Genomic DNA, 16395 nt, shown 5'->3' with positions numbered 1-16395 from the left:
CTCCGAGATGCCGATGCGGCTGCGATCCAGAAGATCCGTCGGCCCGGGGTGGTCGAGCGAGCTCGAGGTACAGGACGCGTTGCCGCCGGCTGCGCGGAGAAAGTCGGCCCGCCCGCACGGGATGCCCCTGTATGAGGTGGGTATTGGTATTACTCGCTTTTTCCGCCTCCTCTTCCTCCCCCTGCTGCGGAAAAAAACTTCGCATTCGGCCACGTAGCTCGCTCGCTAACGTCAACGGCGGCGACGTTAGCTCAACAGGCAGAGAGAGAAAACAGGGCGGTTTATTACACCAGCCGGCCTCAACCCGTTACTTGCCCTTAACGGACGTTAACTTACCACGTTACGCCATATCTGCTTAGCTGGTTAGCATAAACTTTAATAGCTAACTGCCTGACGTTATTACCCACAGTGTTGCTGCATCATGGTAAGTTGTTGATTCTTTTCCTCTTCGCTCTACCCGCGTTAACTAACGTTACCTGGAGGTTACACAACATTTTGACTTTTTGTAGATTATGATACTCGCCCTTGAATCGCACAGCATAGAATATAACCGATGCTTTGTGACGGTGTCTCCCTTCCCTCGTTAACTGGACGCTACCGATCCTGTCCCCTCAGGAGTCTGATGAGTCGGGCTCTGAGTTGGTCTGGGGCCAGGGGACGGAGACACAGCCGAGTGTCCCCGATGATTCGGAGGAGGAGACTTCAGAGGAGGCCGGTGTAACGGTAGGATATAATCCACCTCACACAAACAAACACACCTGGCTGTCACCCGGGCTGTGTGGGACCGATCCCTGTGGTCCACGCAGCCACGCGGGGACAGGGATGGAGCTGGAAGGTCTTAACCCCGCTGAGCCTTAAGTTCAGCATAGGCTGAACTGAGGCCAGACCGCTGAACTGAGTTTGCGTCATCAGCATTACCTTACCCGCACCCGTTGCCTAGCAACCTGCTGAGCTTAACAACAAAAGCCTTAAAACCCTTATTTTATTTAATTTAGGTAGACGCGCTTCTCCGGAGCACGATTTATTTCAGGCTGAGAGATTTTTTTTTTACATTCAAATTAATTAAGTTGATGCATAATACTTTCCTAATTTAGAATTACATTCAGCTAAAAGTAATACTGCAATCGTAAGGCAGAAGAGATTCCATTAATGTTGTCAATAAAAACCACCACAGCAAACACAAATGACTTTTTTTCTTGCATAGGATACAAGTTATTGTAATTGTAAAATATTACAGAATATGTCCACCGTGGCTTAATGTCAATACACACACATTGTTCTCCTTCAGCTTGATACCGCTTCCTCCTGCCTCAGTAAAACACAACAAAATGTAAAGATATTTCAGGGTCATAACTTGTCTGCCTGAGCTCACTTTGATCCACTTGTTTTGATAAATGTCACCCGGCGGGCCGGATGTATGTCCACTGGTACACGTGTGCGCATGTATGGACATATGAGCACACGTGTACCAGTGGAATTGCTGTGCGTGGAGATTTTTTTTTTTTATCCGACACTTTTTCAAGGGGGCGGGGGATAATTTCGGGGGGGGGGGGCGCTGTTATAATAGTAAGGGAAACACTTCATTATATTTATATAATTTATATCAGTAGATATTTGAGTGAATTATAATTCTTAGTGTTAACTCTTCCATGCTGTCGGATCACCAGCCTCCGTCCTGAATAGATAAAACTCTCGTCGGCCCGCACTGCATGATGGGATATGCTGGGCTGCAAAGGATTGATCCGATGTTCTCCAAATCGGCTCCTGGGGGGCTGCGTGCCTCGACTTTGAGACACAGCTAAAGCTACTCGTGGTTTGGCGACAAGCACAAGTGTGACTGTAACTCCAGCACAGGTGTTACTGATGAAGACATTAACGAGGGCCCTGTTCCATCCACGTGTGACAAAGAGCCGGCATGCACAGTAACAGGGACCTGTGACTGAAGCAGGTCAATGGAATCCACCATGAATTATTCACAGCAGGGACTGTTCTACTGTGCCATGTAAAAACGGATGAAGAGTTTAACAGGGGGGTCACTTAATAGACGTGGTGGCAGATGTTCGGTGGCATTCAATGTGAAGTAAATGAAACACTGTTTGGGAGTCATGTGTCATCGTTAACAGGAGGACTACAATACGTCTTGTAAAACAAATACTGCAGCTGCAGAAATGTGACCCGTGGAGCGGCCACGCCCCGATGAGCCACCCCGTCTTTCTTCTTTGGAATACAGAATGAATGTTGCCACAGGGTGTTTGATGAAAAATGCTTGAAGCAAAACAAGTTGAGAGTCCAGCTCTAACTGCCATGGGAACCTAAAGTTGAAGAATGCTGTATCCACGGTAAAACTCGTGTCTTATTCATAAAGAAGTAGGACAGCACCGTGCTGAGGTGTACCAGGTAGAGAGCTTATTTGAATAGGTTTGGCTACGGAAGCCTCTCCGGGTAATGTACAGTGTTATTGTGTTGTTGTTACAGTGTCAAGGGAAGGGACCAAGATGACTATGAGTTTGTGAATGTCTTTTTAACTACGGGCTTTAAAAAAACAAAAGTTCCTTCAGGCGTTATGGGCAGCTAAGGGTGTCATCATCTCAACCGACTATACCATGTTAGCACTTATGGTGGCACTTATTGTTCACTCATTATTTATAGCACTTTGTAGTTTGGCTTTCTTGAAGGAATTGTACTTTTTTTAAATTCCCTCTCAGTTGAATGCACTTGTTGCGAGTCGCTTTGGCTTGAAAAATGTAAATGATTTTTTTTTTTTTTTTTAAAGCCACTGGTTTGTGTGTTCTTCCTCAGGAGCTGAAGTATTGCAGCGTTGTGCTGGACCGCCTGCAGGTTGACAACAAGGCGGGGGAAACCGAGCTCGAGGAGAAAGAAGACATGAACCGCAAAGGCGGGAAGCCCATCTCCCGGATCCCCACTTTCCACAAACGGCCGGCCAGTGCCGCCCCGCCCCCGGAGCCGCCTGCCGCCAAGAAAGACCCCGTCGGGCCTGGAGCTCAGTCTTCAGGGAAAGTCACAGGTGGGGGTGCGCAAGCCTTGAATTCCAAGCCGTCCGACGTCAGAGCGAGGCCACCCCCCCTGCCGACGATCAGCGCCCTAGATGTTTGTCTGGAGGAAGCAGCAGCAGCAGCACCAGGTCCCCCGGTTACAGCACCCAAGAGGTGGGGTTTGCCCGATCCCACGGACTACTCTTCACTGGCCGTGACCCCCCGGCCTGCCATCAGACCGCAGGGAGGGGCGCGGCCTTCTGTCTCAGAGCAAATCCAGCCTGGAGCATTTCAAACGGAAGCCGACGGCAGCGAACAGGACGCTCCCACATCTCGCCGACTAGAGGAGGGCCCCGTCGGCCAAAAGTCACCGGAGGACCCAGACGAGGAGGACACAGTCGTGGGCAGAAGCGAGGTCACCCTCACTGCCTCTGGAGACACGGAGAGGTCGGCGCCTGAGGACCTGCTCCACACGACCAATGACAGCGGAGAGGAGGCCATCATGGACGAACAGCCGCCGTGGGAGACGGAGCCGATGCACGCGTCTGGATCGAAGGATAGCAGATCCTCGTCAGACAACGAATGTGACGATGAGTTTGCGGACGAGAAGGCTGAGGAACGCCATTCAGTGGAGCGCCGTAGCAAACCGCTCATTACACGGCCGCCACAGGTTGCAGGTCTCGCAGAGGAACGAGCCAACGCCGGCAACTTGAGCTCTCCTGTGGCGCTAGAGAAGCCCGCCAGGGCTCAGTCAACTCGATCAGCTAAGGTGAGTCGTGTTGAGCTTACTGCCTCTTCCTGATGTCCCAGTGGGAGGGCGCCCTGCGGTAACGCCTCCTGTCTGCAACTCGCTCCACCTCGAGATAAACTGGAGCTGGTCTTGTTTCCGCAGAGCTCAGGATGCTTCAGTGTGGCGCTCTTCTGCTTTCTGCCCACCACCTTGCTGCTCCTGGGGGGGTTTGGACAGCACGTTTGGCACTATGGCCTCCCCCTCTCTGTGGAGCAGCTCGCAGCTCAGCTGGAGCTGCACTGGCTGGAGGGCTTCGGCTTGGTACCGGAGCCCTGCAGCACCGATTGTCGGTAAGCCTGTTTCTGCTCATCCCGTGGGGGAAGACGTTCGAATGAATGAATTAAAACGTACAAAATTTTGTACGTTTGTAAATTTTGTAAATTATGTAATTTGTACATGCATCATCATGTCATGATCAGTAAATCTCTGAGGGGTTAAGCTCTAAGATCTTGGGAAGGGGGGTGTTGGAGTGTATTGGGAACATTTTGAATTGAACTCATGGCAGAAGCATTTTGAAGGAAACAACTTTTCTTTGGGACCTGATACCTGAGCACGGAGGGCCCAGACGCTGTCCATTTGTTTTCAAGCAGACACACGAGAAGCTGAGCATTGTGAACGGTCTCTAGTTTAAGTCGACTGCAGAATCCTGTTTTGTCTTGTTTTGGAAGTGGTTGAGGCTCGAGTGTGCCCCCTCTCCCTTCTTTGCACAGAGTGCAGCTGGTGGAGAGCATCCCAGTGGGTCTCTACCAGTCCGCTCCATTGTCCAGACGGAGCATCGCAGACAGCTGGCTACATCTGCTGGACAAGGCCAACAGCTCGGTGCACATCGCAGCTTTCTACTTCACTCTCCGGGACCCCTCTGAGACTCAGGTCAGCTCCGTCGCGACGCAGTAATGTTATGACCCGCTAATGTGTGTTAACGCTTCTATGCCTTTTAAAGGGAAGACTGGTGTTTGAGCAGCTGAAACAGCTCAAATCCAAAGGTGTGGAACTCCGGATCGCCGTCAACGCGCCGCAGACCTCCACTGAAGATACGGCGGAGCTGGCTGCAGCAGGTACCCTGCCTCTGTGCACCTACAAGTGAAACCGAACTAGGCCACATCGTGTGCATAGTAAAACACACAGATTGAGGATGGGTTACACCAACACCAATACAGTCCACCTGAGATTAGATAGAGTTTTGCAAAACTATCAGAGCTCTGTTAATCTTAATCCAACTTGAATCTGCTGTGTGTTCTTTAACAGAACACAATATTGTTAGCTGGCTAGCTAACAGTGGTACAAATAATGGCTCAACAGAAAACGTGTTGGGCAAATTAATGAAGCAATATGCCAAAATAATGCTTAAAAAACTAGAATCCAATTTGATCTTCAGAATTATAAACTACATTTGAATGTTTTCCTGAATTTAAGTCTGGTGTAATATAGTAAAAACTGACTCTGCAGCCCTCTCTGCTCATACGGGTGTTTTTGTTGTACTCTCAGGTGCGGACGTCCGAGAGGTCGACCTCAAGGCCGTAACTGGAGGCATCGTGCACACCAAGCTGTGGGTGGTGGATCAAAAGCACTTCTACCTTGGTAGTGCCAACATGGACTGGCGCTCTCTAAGTCAGGTAGCTGGCTGTCTGCGTCTGATGACACATCTGCCTCAGCGGTGGCGGAGCTAACGCGCCCCCGTGTGCTTTGTTGAATCGAGGTGAAGGAGGTCGGCCTGTCGGTGGAGGACTGCGGCTGCCTGGCTCAGGACGCCTCTCGGATCTTTGAGGTGTACTGGAGCATCGGTGGCCCGAGCTCCCTGCCTCCGTACTGGCCTGCTCGTCTCTCCGCCCTGTCCAGCTCCCAGAATCCCCTGCGCCTGAAGTTCAACGGCGTGCCTGCGCAAGTCTACCTGTCTGTAAGTAGGGGTCTGCTCTGCACGCTTCCTCCAATGGGAAAAGTGATGCAGATATTACAATGCATCCAAGCCTGACATATAAACATCTCTAAATACATATCCTGAGAACGTATGTCCTCTGGTCGCTCCCATGTCCCTCACTTCCTGTGTTGCATCCGTCTCCTGCAGAGTGCCCCCCCGCAGATCTCCGCCCGCGGCCGCTCCGACGATCTCTCCACCATCCTGTCCGTCATCGGCGACGCCCACAGATTCGTTCACATCTCCGTCATGGACTACCTGCCCCTGTCTCAGTACACGGAGCCGCTCAGGTGACGAGTCGCTCGACGCCAGTGATCACTGCTGCGGTGTCACGCCGCTACACACAGCTCTGAACCGGCTCGGTTCTCCTTCTCTCTCTCAGGTTCTGGCCGGACATCGACTCGGCCCTGCGCGCTGCCGCCTGCACCAGAGGCGTACAGGTCCGCCTCCTGGTCAGCTGCTGGAAGCACTCCCCGGCCTCCATGTTCCCCTTCCTGCAGTCCCTGCTGGCACTAAACAGGCCTCCGCTGAAATGCGACATAGAAGGGGTGCGTTAGGTGACACAGCACCTTAGACTCAATGCTGATGGATCCTAAACTCTTGATTTGATTTGTTTTGTCCATGCAGAAAGTGTTCAGAGTGACTTCGACAGCGGAGCAGATGAGGATTCCCTTTGCACGAGTCAATCATGCCAAGTACATGGTCACGGACAGAGTGGTCTACATAGGTATGCTGGTACCAACTACTGACCTTGCCCGGTCCAAGTTAAACATAACTCAAGTTAGATAACTATATTTAGTACAGATATACCTTCCAGGGGGAAACATCATATATTTTCTGGATGATAATTCATGCATTTAATTTGCCTCTAAAACGTGATGCTTTGCTCAGAGAAGAAAACGTTCATTGTTCATTGCACATCAACCTCACATTTTCCTTTTAATTGAAGGAGCCCATACGAGGATACATTTCCCGGCGCGTTCTATTGGTACCACCTGACGATGTGTCCATATTCACAGGGACGTCCAACTGGTCGGAGAACTACTTCTCCCAGACAGCCGGGGTAGGCCTGGTGGTGAACCAGACCGGCTCCGTGGTTGAAGAAGGCCAAGAGACCCTGCAGAGCCAAGCGGAGGAGCTCTTCCTCAGAGACTGGCAGTCTGAGTATGCCAGCGGTGTCTCTCTGGGCGACGTGGACGTCTGCCCCCGCACCGAATAAAGCACATTTGCCTTATACATGAGCTGCTGCTGCTGCTGCTGCTACTTGAACTTTTTTTCGGCTTCTGTAGAATCCGCCGGCTGTACAAGCAATCTTTATTTTATGGCTGTTTCACAGCCAAATGCCTGGTTTTTGTATAAAAGGTTTTTTGAAATATACTCACCTGCCGCTGTTAATGTTTTTTGTAAAACCACATGCCATGTTCTGTAAGGCTTGTAAATATTCCGACTCTCGAAGAAACCCAATTTGGCAGCAAATAGTGAGCACGCTTTTTTATTTTTTTTATTAAAGCATTCTGTGTTGGGGAAGAGAACGTGTGTTTTACTGTATCGATGGGGAATGGTTTCACTTTGTTAGCGGGTCATCTGTTGAAAGCCTGACACCGTTTGTCATTAAGGGACCTTATGCTTTAGTGACTGAGCAGTTTACTGGATGTTCTACTGAAACATCCAGTAGAACTTGAACCTTCTTTTCAAAGCACAATGAAAGAGGTGTTCGCTTTTTTTGCGGCCATGCTGATGAGTGGTTACAGGAATTCCATCCCTAAATATATTTGACTCGGGCCATGAATAGGTTTTAATTTGTGGTCAAACTATCTGCATGGACATACATTTGAGGACAGGAGAAAGTTGTTTTCTGGATACCGTTTAAATGTCTCACTAGTTTGTGAGGAGACTAGAAGGATGAAAAAGTATAAGCCTAAAGCTGTATTATGCTTGTCTGACTGATCAAAGACATTCATTGTTCAAGTATCTTTATTTTCACATCTTAGAATCGTGATTTCATTACACAAATGACAAATATTTATCAAGTAAAAAACAAACTAGAAACTAAATTTAATCTGGAGGATCTAGGTCTATGTGCAAAACATTTCATGATATATATATTTTTTTAAATCGCGACTAAGTTCATCAGTTGTCACAACCTCTTGGTGCTGCGTCTCCAGCCGGATAAACTCCAAACAACAGGAGGAGGAATGGAGACCTTTCTCAGCGTAGCGTCCTTTAAGTCCTTCCATTTCCACCCACGGAGGACTCCAAAGACGCAGGAGTGTTTGGTGTGACGGAGAAGGACGAGGTCCCCTGCGGCCTCATTCCATGGACAGCTGCACACTGTCCGTCTGTCCCTGCTGCTGGTCAAACTTCCGGGCTACAACAAGACGGGAGGACATTTTAAACTTACTGACCACATGAAACATGGCCGAGAACATCAAACCGGGTTTGACTTAGCCAAAAAGCTAATGTGTGGAACATTTAATAATCACGTATTTTGTCTCTAGGGACAAGGTGAAAAGGACATTTTTACATGATGCTGCTCACCCAGAGAGTACATCTCCAGCTGCTGCCTCAGGCGGACCTTCTGCAGGCTGTCGTAGAAGTTGGGCTCTGGGCTGGTGCCAGCTGTGGGGGGCAGGGTGAAGATACGCATGATCTTCCTCTTGTTTCTAGGTGAGGAACACAAGGACAGATGTCAGGGAGAGAGAAAGAGCGAGAAGGAGGCCATATTGTTTCTGCAGAACATCAAAGCTCGTGACGACTCATGGCAATATTTCAAATTTGTAAAAAAAGATATATAGTACAATGATTTGAAGGGTTACATGAATGCAGAATAGTAACCAACGAAACAGTACGTTACATACTAACATTTTCAATGTAATCTGGCTTAAATTGTTTTATTTTGAGAGATCACATAAAGGGAGGAGCCTACTTATAATCTGCTGCCAAAAAGGAACGAAAAATACATCACCTAAAAATCGATTTTTTTTGTTAGGAGTCTGTTATTGTTGGTATTTTGGTTGGTGTTCTTTTCCTACGACAACAACAACAACCGCTGCCCGCTAAAAGGTAACACGGGCTCCTTACTTTCTGGCGTACATCAGCAGGCCGAAGCTGACCAGGATCACCAGCAGGTAGACGTTGGTGGCCTCGTTCCAGGCCTCGTGCACGGAGTAGTCGATTGACTCGTGCTCGTTCCCGTGCGCCCCCATCGTAATGCAACAACCTCGCGGCGAATTGCGTGAAAATTCAGATTTAGTCGCGGGCGCCTCTTTGGCTCACTTTCAGTCAGCGCCCTGGAAAACAACTGAGCGCAGTAAACAGCGACGTCATGTCCTTCCTCACTTCTGCTTCCGGGGCGCGTGCTAGTGTCTCATTTCAGTGGCTGGGTCCTTCGACGCCCTGCAATGCCTGAACAGCTGATTCTCCTTTGCTCTCCATATACTGCACATACAGTTTCTTTTTACAAAAAAATAATACAAAAACAGGTGATAATTTAACTTTATGTTTGAACATATCCACGCCTGTTTAGTATACAAACTACAAAAAGATGGAAGAACAGTGCAATCAGTCGACGAATGACGAGCAGCCTGTGGAGTATACAGACGACGAAATGAGACCCGGGCCACGTCTCAATCCAGATGCTGCATCCTCTCGAGGACGCTCATGTTTCGTCCAACGAGTGCGTCACTTCGGCTACGACTCGGCGTCCCAGTCCGTCGGCTCCCCCGAATGTGCGGTTGACGAACGCAGCACTCCCCTCGGTGATTTGGAGGACTCGGTGGTGTCCTACAACAAAGTCAGGAGCCTCGGGTCCTTCAGGACCAAGAACCTCCCGCCACACGAACCGTTTCTTCCCGTCCGCACAGAGCCCGGGTTCCCGCGGACTGAGCGACACCTTTGGACACTTTTAATAGTAATACTTTCTGTTTGCCTGTGCACTTGATCTCTTTATTTTGTATTTCATATTCTATTGTTGATTTATTTGACCATTATTCTCCGTTGTTCCGTGCATGCACCTCCCACCATGACAATCTCCTTGTATGTCCAACATATATGTTTGATTTTACATTTTGACAGCTGTACATTTGGGTTAAATATAAAAACTACTCATCTTCAAAAATATTTGAAATATATAAAAAATACAAAATATACTAACATTAATGGATTTCAATATTGTATATAACAGCATCTACCAACTGTGGAACAGGTACAAATCTCATATTAAACAACGTGGGCCATTGTGACGCCAAAGTTAACGGTCAGTGGACAAATGGCAGAGAAAAGTTAAACAAAACCAGAAATATCTCCATGTCTTTAATTAGAAGCTGGTTTTCAGTGGCACATAAAGGAAACGTGGACACAGAAGACATTAGGATGCAGCGTTAGTTTATTTGTCGTGTTTACAGTCAATGGGACGGTCTGCAAGGAACCAATACATGTAGAAGGTGTTGTAGCTGATGGTTCAGATCTGTTGGACTCAACCAGTCTGCCCAAAAGTTCTGTTTGAACTCAAACTTCTTTTAAACCACATTTAATTCAGGTAAATTATCAGCCGTTACATTATACTTTATATACAAACACCTTTGTTGCATCACGCTTAGTTTTTTTTTTCAAAAGTATCTTATTTTCCAAAATAGAATTTTATTAATTCATAACTACAGAATACATAAAGCGTCATTTTGCGTTATCGCTGCGATGAGTAACTTTATACATGAGACAGACAAAGAGCCATGAGCCCAGTACACATAAAGTAAATAACATCTGCTGTGATTCATCGTGTTTGTGACAACTGGGGAGCAGCACGAAGGTGTGAGAAACAGAAAAATGAAGAAATCTACTCTTACTCACAGCAAATTATGACCACAGCATGGCAGCAACGACTCCACACAAAGCTGGGGAGAAAAGAGGATGTGTGTGTGTGTGTGGGGGGGGGGGGGGGTGCCGTTGTCCCCATCAGCACGGCTCAACGTCGGGGCACACGCACTTAAGAAACCAGCCCCAAGTTCAGCGGCAAAAAAACTTAACAGGCCACATGGCAGGCAGGCAGACGCGACGGGATCAGTGAGAACGGCTTAGAAAGACCATCGAGTGCTTCCAAGGTACCGCAGTGGTCGAGTCGTTCGACAGGATACCGTCGCGGGAGTAAACCAGTCGTTTAGTCCGTCTCGGGGGAAAGATACGGGGGAAACAAAAAAAGAGGAATAAATGATGTCCGAGACGAACAAACTTAAGTACTTGTGACTAAACAGCCAAACGCTTCAAAATAAGATTTCAAGTACAGAAAAGGAACCAGTGGCAGCATTTGAGCTACGATAACCTATTAGTCCACTACCATATCATATATACATCTATAAATCTATAGATATATCTATACCCATATATAAATATAGATATATTTATAAATATATATACACGCACACAAGGAAAAAAGAAAATGTGATATCAAACCTTTATCACCAAGGCAAAGAAAGGAAAGAGAAATAGCAAGCTGTTATTTATCATGTATTTACAATACATAAGGTGTCCGCGATTAACGAAGCCAGTTGGTAGTTTATGAACTGCGGGGGGACGCGGGACAACGTCAGCATACAGATTCAGTGCTCCTTCTAGGCCTTCGGGGGGGGGGGGGGGGGGGGCAAGGGGACCGCGAAATTCAAGGGGTAGAAAGACGGACACAGCTCAGACGGACATCTGTCAGCTAAGGGGCAGGCAGGAAACTTCACGCATCCCCTATTTAGAAATAGCTCTTCATAGTTGTCGCCATGACAACACTCTTATCTACAGTCAATCTGCTGTCACCTTGAAAAGCGCTTTCTGATACTGCCGAGCCACTTTGCGACGCGCCACATCACCATCTGCAGCGGTTTCATCCAGAGCCCCAGGGGGACAGTGGGTGGATGTGACATGCTGCCACAATGCATATAGCTCCATCCCCTTGGAAGTCACAGACAGGAACCTCTCCTTCTGCCAGCGACGGCTGGATGAGTGGGGACAGCATCTACTATAGCTGTATTAAGCTCAAATACCTCACCACGGTACAGTGTGTATGGGTGGGTGGGTGGGTGTAATGCTGCAACAACTCTGTGTGTGTGTGTGTGTGTGTGTATGCTCTCACACACACACACGCAGTTGCTGCAGCATTAGAACTGGCCTTAAGCAGGCTGGACAGGTCAACATTTAATCAAAGCATGAGCAGTATGTTAGCATTATTGCTGTAGGCAGGCTTTGCCGTGATCCAACACGGTTTCTGGTGCTCTGGGGGGAGGGAGGGCAGGAGCGTGGGGGGGTGGGGGGGGTCTGGCGTAGAGGGAGCACTGGTAGTTTCACTGATGTCACATCAGTATGTCCAGGTCGTCGCCGCGGTCGTCCTCCTCCGTCACCCGCAGCGCCAGCACCTCCTCGTTCAGGAAGAGCCCGCTCAGGTGCTCCTTGCGGGCCTGCCGCTGCTCCTTCAGCTGCCGCTTGCGCAGAGCCTTCTGCTGGAGCTTCCGCTGCTTGGAGCGCTTCTGACATGAGAGACACAGAGAGATGAGGTTCAAGGCTTTGAAAACAACAGCCAACAGCAAATGAACCAAAGTAGGACCGGCCATCGTAAGGTCCGGCTCCCCTTCAGGCGGCTCACACGCTTACTTTAGAATCTCGTATACGCTCCGCGGCGCTGGAGAGGTTGCCGTCGCTGTGAGCTCTGCTGATGTTGGCCACGCTGCCTCCGCTGCAGGCTGAGGCCGGACCGCCTGGAACGCAGCGTGACGCAAATCATTTTTACAACCGGGGAAGTCAAAGCAACCTTTTTAAAAGGTTTCCCTTCTAGCTCGGGGGCTTCTCTTGTCGCTGCCACTCACCGGCCACGGAGTTGGAGGCCGTGGAGCCGGCAGAGGAGCTGGCGGAGCTGACCATGCTGCCGTTGCTGCTGCTGGCCGCGCTGACGCCGCCGGTGCTGGCGCTGCTGTGGCTGCTCCTCTTCCAACCCTCTCTGGTGCTGCCGGCCCGCTGCCGGGGGCCGTGCTCCCTGATGTAGTTACGCACCTGGGTCGAGAACCGGGTATTATTGAAGGAGCTTCTTGCATGCGGGGCATCCATTGGCTTTTCGCTTCAGTTGACGGACGAGACGGCCAAATGATTTTATGCCCAAGCGTCGGTGAATTTAACGTGTAATCGACTCTTTTCCTTAAATGGAATGAGAGGTACGACGAGAAGGCCCGTATTATTCTATTAATCAGTTTTTGGAATTAAGCCTCGCTGTGTTGGGGGGGGGGGGGTGTTCTGCCCACCTGCTTGAGCTTGTCGTCCGTGAGACAGTTGAGCTCGATAATGAACTCGCTGTCGGTGGGGGAGATCTGGGCACAGGGGTCAATGATCTTGATGATGTCCAGCTGCTCTCTCAGGCCCATCTCTGTGCTGACCTTCCGGCTCAGGTACTCGATGTACTCCACCTGGAAAACACAAGAAGCATCGCTGTGACTTTTCCCTAAAGGATGGATGGGGAGTGCTTAACAGCGTATTCGGACTGCCGGGTTAATAGAACGCGACGCGGCGGGCTTTGTTCACCTGCTCGTCGTTGGTCATGGCGCTCCATGGTAACTCATCCAGGTTGCGGTGAGGATGGGGTTTGGGCTTCCTCTTGGAAAACCGACAGGGCGAGCTCGGCACGCTCGGGATGATGTCAGAGAGGACATCGCTGCCGCTGGCAATGTCACTTCCTGGTAACTGGGAGGACGGATTTAATCATTGCTGCATGAAACGGATTGGTTGAAGTGCAATAGAAACAAGAAGATCCTAGAACTGAAAAAATATATATTGTACAGGACTTATTTGCTTATTTGCGTGTTTGGTGGTTTATTTTTGTTTTATTTAAAGACAGAACTGTTTGTTTTTTAAAGGAATCACATCAGGTTGGAAAAGCTGCCAGCTCACAACCAACCTGCCACTCAAACTCGCTGTCGGACCAATCCCAGTAGGTGCTGATGGAGGAGGAGACGTCGCTGCAAACGCTGCCCTCTGGAAACAGGTCCAGAGAAGTGAGTTCCTGGTCATCTAGGAGGGAGTAGCAGTCCTCCTGGTCCCCCACAGACACAGAGGAGAAGAGCTCCTCGCTGCATTCCGAGCTGGCAACGCTGGTCCCACGGGAAGTCAGGTTCCACCTGGGGAGAGGAGCGAGTGGCCGTCAAAAGCGCATCCTGTAAAGCTCTTCTGAAAACGGTTCAGATCGTCTTTCTGAGACTGAGGGCACCACTGAAAGCCATTTTACATTATGAACACCCATCTTAAATGATAATAGGATGAAAACAATAGGATGCACGAGTTACTGAGGGCAATTTCTCTCAGCGCACACACACACACGCTGAACACAAATACACACACGCTGAACACAAATACACACACTCTCCCCCCTTGCCTGTTGCTGTTGAAGCGGTGCAGCGGATCTGTTCGGTGACAAGATGAGAGTTGACAACCAAAGTCGCTGACATCCAGGGTTCCCACGTCACTGAGGTTGGCTCTTTGGGAGAGGAGAGGGAAGGGCTCCTCTGGGGCCAAGAACTTCTCATACAGGGACTCAGACATGGCTAGAAGTACCTGACACAGAAAGAGGGGAAAATGGTAAGACCAACATGACAGGGTGCTTTTTTTTATACGGAGCTACAGCCTGAACAACCAGCATTAAATTCAATAAGAAACACATGGCACACCCTCAAAAAAGCAATTTGTATTTAACAGCACTGGGTTGTAGTCATTCATGTCCATACTTTAATTGCAGCAAATTTGTTTGTATACAGAAATCCCTTATGCAGTCTGAACCACAGCTACACTGCTGATATTTAGTATTTAGAATGACTTCATCATCAACACAGTGTCTGTAACAAAGTAACCATATATTATTGGATTCTTTTTTGTAAATGATATGTTGGAATGAGTCAGGCAAAAAATATAATAGACATGATGTATCTATTTGCTTGGATGTGCAACGGTTTGTTGGAGAAGAAAACTGGTACCTATGTGCTGCTGTATTCATCATAATGTACCTTCTGTTGTGTGGCCTTGGAAGTGACATAAAATACAGAGCGAGAGAGCCATCTCCCTCCTGCTTCATGGGCCACAGTCAGGCTCTTTCATTTAAAAAAAAAAAATGAACCAGAAAAAAGCAAATGGACTTAATTGAAGTTGCTAATGCGTAACGTTAAAGTTCACTCTGTGTAAGTCCTTTCGATTTTATGGTACCACAACAGCGACACTCGTTACCTAGCTACCCAACAACTTCTGCTTTAGAAAAAGAACTGTTGCTTTTACACTCAGCTCACAGAGACATGAGAGAAAACACCAGAGAGAGATGACATTCCGCGTCACACATTCAGTATGTTGGCAGAGCAGCCATGAGGATCAAGGAGCTTCGGAGCTTGATGGATTAGATTTGTATGACAAAGAAGAATAAGAGGAATCTCTTTTTCTTAACTAGTCATAAATTCTCCTAACCATCTCTCCTTGAACCTATGACATTTTCCATGGAGCTCAAGGAATAGTGTTTAAGAATAGATGTTAGGAGTTTTTTTTTTGGACAATTCAAATCCAGCCTGAAAACTAAATAAAACTAGTCCGTTTGTCTGTTTTGTTTGTGTAATAGTACATGTGTTTTTTTCATTTTGAAACATAAAAACATGCACATTGTGTACAGTGAATAGTCTTTATCTGTATCATTTTTATATATAGTAAATATTTGGTTCGAAAATTAACTATTTTAAAGTTAATTTTATCTTTGCACACATCGTTGAGGTTTGATCTGCAGTATGGAGTAATTTGAAAGATAAGTGACGTGCAACACTTCTACTCATAAAATGATATCACACAATTTGTCATATTACACAATACTAAAAACATGTATTATACATGTATCTGACGTTACTATATCATTAATATATTCCACCACTTTGATAAACCAGCTAGAGTTGGCACTGAGGTGCCACAGACTTGCCATTGCGTGCCAGTGCAACAGGAAGGATCTCGATGTCACTCCAAATATTAGTTAGCAGCAACATTAGATTCTGGAGTTAGTTTGCGTTAAGTCTTTGCTGGTAACATTTGTGACGTTGGCGGACAAGGCTAGTTAATGTTAGGGGTGTAACTTAGCATGCTAAAGACACTGCGAATGCTAATTGGTGCGTGTCAACAACAACGTTAAGAACACAACTCCACTAGCTGGCGTTAATTATTGTTGTTGTTGTTGTTATTGTCAACAGTGGGAAAGACGTCGGTGACTGTAAAGATATTATCGCAGATACAAAAACAAGAGTGCGGCAGTAGAGGACAGCTGCATGCGCGTGCGTGTAACCTTACGGTTACTATACACAATGAACGTCTTTGGTAAAGAACAGTCTGCGTTTTGAGCACAACACCAGCTAACGACGTTAGCAGCTAACGTTAGCTGCTAACGACAATTGCTAACGTTAATCCTCCGAATGTCAGCTTAACAATTACCATGCCACAAAACGACACTTAACTAAGCCCGATTTCGACTATGTCCCCCAAAAAGCACATATAACGGTTTTATATAGCTGACAACGTTATGAAATAGGAGCTAGCCACATCAAAACACAAACCTTATGTCGTTCAAAGAATGATTATTTCTGCCTCCTCCATTTGCAAATCCTTTCTCTTCGAGCGATGACCTAAGTGAGTTGTCACCGCGAGACTCCCGGGAGCGAGCGCGGCGT

At 47.9% G+C, this 16395-nt stretch overlaps 3 protein-coding genes across 4 annotated transcripts; 1 reads left to right on the top strand and 2 right to left on the bottom strand.

Annotated features, from left to right (window-relative positions):
• Positions 1–4: 4 nt before the first annotated feature.
• Positions 5–7186, top strand: pld7 (phospholipase D family, member 7). 2 transcript variants are annotated; one of them, XM_037462578.2, is made up of 12 exons: positions 5–136; positions 616–723; positions 2800–3762; positions 3886–4073; positions 4494–4653; positions 4724–4838; positions 5269–5396; positions 5480–5677; positions 5846–5985; positions 6078–6243; positions 6323–6422; positions 6715–7186. In XM_037462578.2, exons 1-12 carry the CDS (start codon positions 8–10, stop codon positions 6912–6914), a joined length of 2595 nt encoding a protein of 864 aa, XP_037318475.2. In that variant the 5' UTR covers positions 5–7; the 3' UTR covers positions 6915–7186. The 2 variants fall into 2 exon arrangements, with proteins under 2 accessions (XP_037318475.2, XP_037318476.2); XM_037462579.2 differs by lacking the exon at positions 5–136 and adding an exon at positions 150–424.
• A 465-nt stretch (positions 7187–7651) lies between these two features.
• On the bottom strand, positions 7652–9046 carry smim19 (small integral membrane protein 19). Its single transcript, XM_037462586.2, has 3 exons — positions 8777–9046; positions 8234–8358; positions 7652–8063 (listed from the first exon to the last, which is right to left on the bottom strand). The coding sequence occupies exons 1-3, from the start codon at positions 8899–8901 to the stop codon at positions 8005–8007; spliced, it is 309 nt and encodes a 102-aa protein (XP_037318483.1). The 5' UTR covers positions 8902–9046; the 3' UTR covers positions 7652–8004.
• Positions 9047–10057: 1011 nt separating this feature from the next.
• On the bottom strand, positions 10058–16392 carry fam199x (family with sequence similarity 199, X-linked). The gene is made up of 8 exons (XM_037462584.2): positions 16282–16392; positions 14088–14266; positions 13614–13833; positions 13241–13399; positions 12964–13125; positions 12535–12718; positions 12323–12426; positions 10058–12198 (listed from the first exon to the last, which is right to left on the bottom strand). The coding sequence occupies exons 2-8, from the start codon at positions 14252–14254 to the stop codon at positions 12025–12027; spliced, it is 1170 nt and encodes a 389-aa protein (XP_037318481.2). The 5' UTR covers positions 14255–14266; positions 16282–16392; the 3' UTR covers positions 10058–12024.
• Between the last annotated feature and the right edge of the window lie 3 nt (positions 16393–16395).

This window comes from Pungitius pungitius, chromosome 2 (assembly GCF_949316345.1).
Source record: "Pungitius pungitius chromosome 2, fPunPun2.1, whole genome shotgun sequence".
NCBI classification, from domain to species: domain Eukaryota; kingdom Metazoa; phylum Chordata; class Actinopteri; order Perciformes; family Gasterosteidae; genus Pungitius; species Pungitius pungitius.
This window is presented reverse-complemented; position numbering and strand designations above follow the sequence as displayed.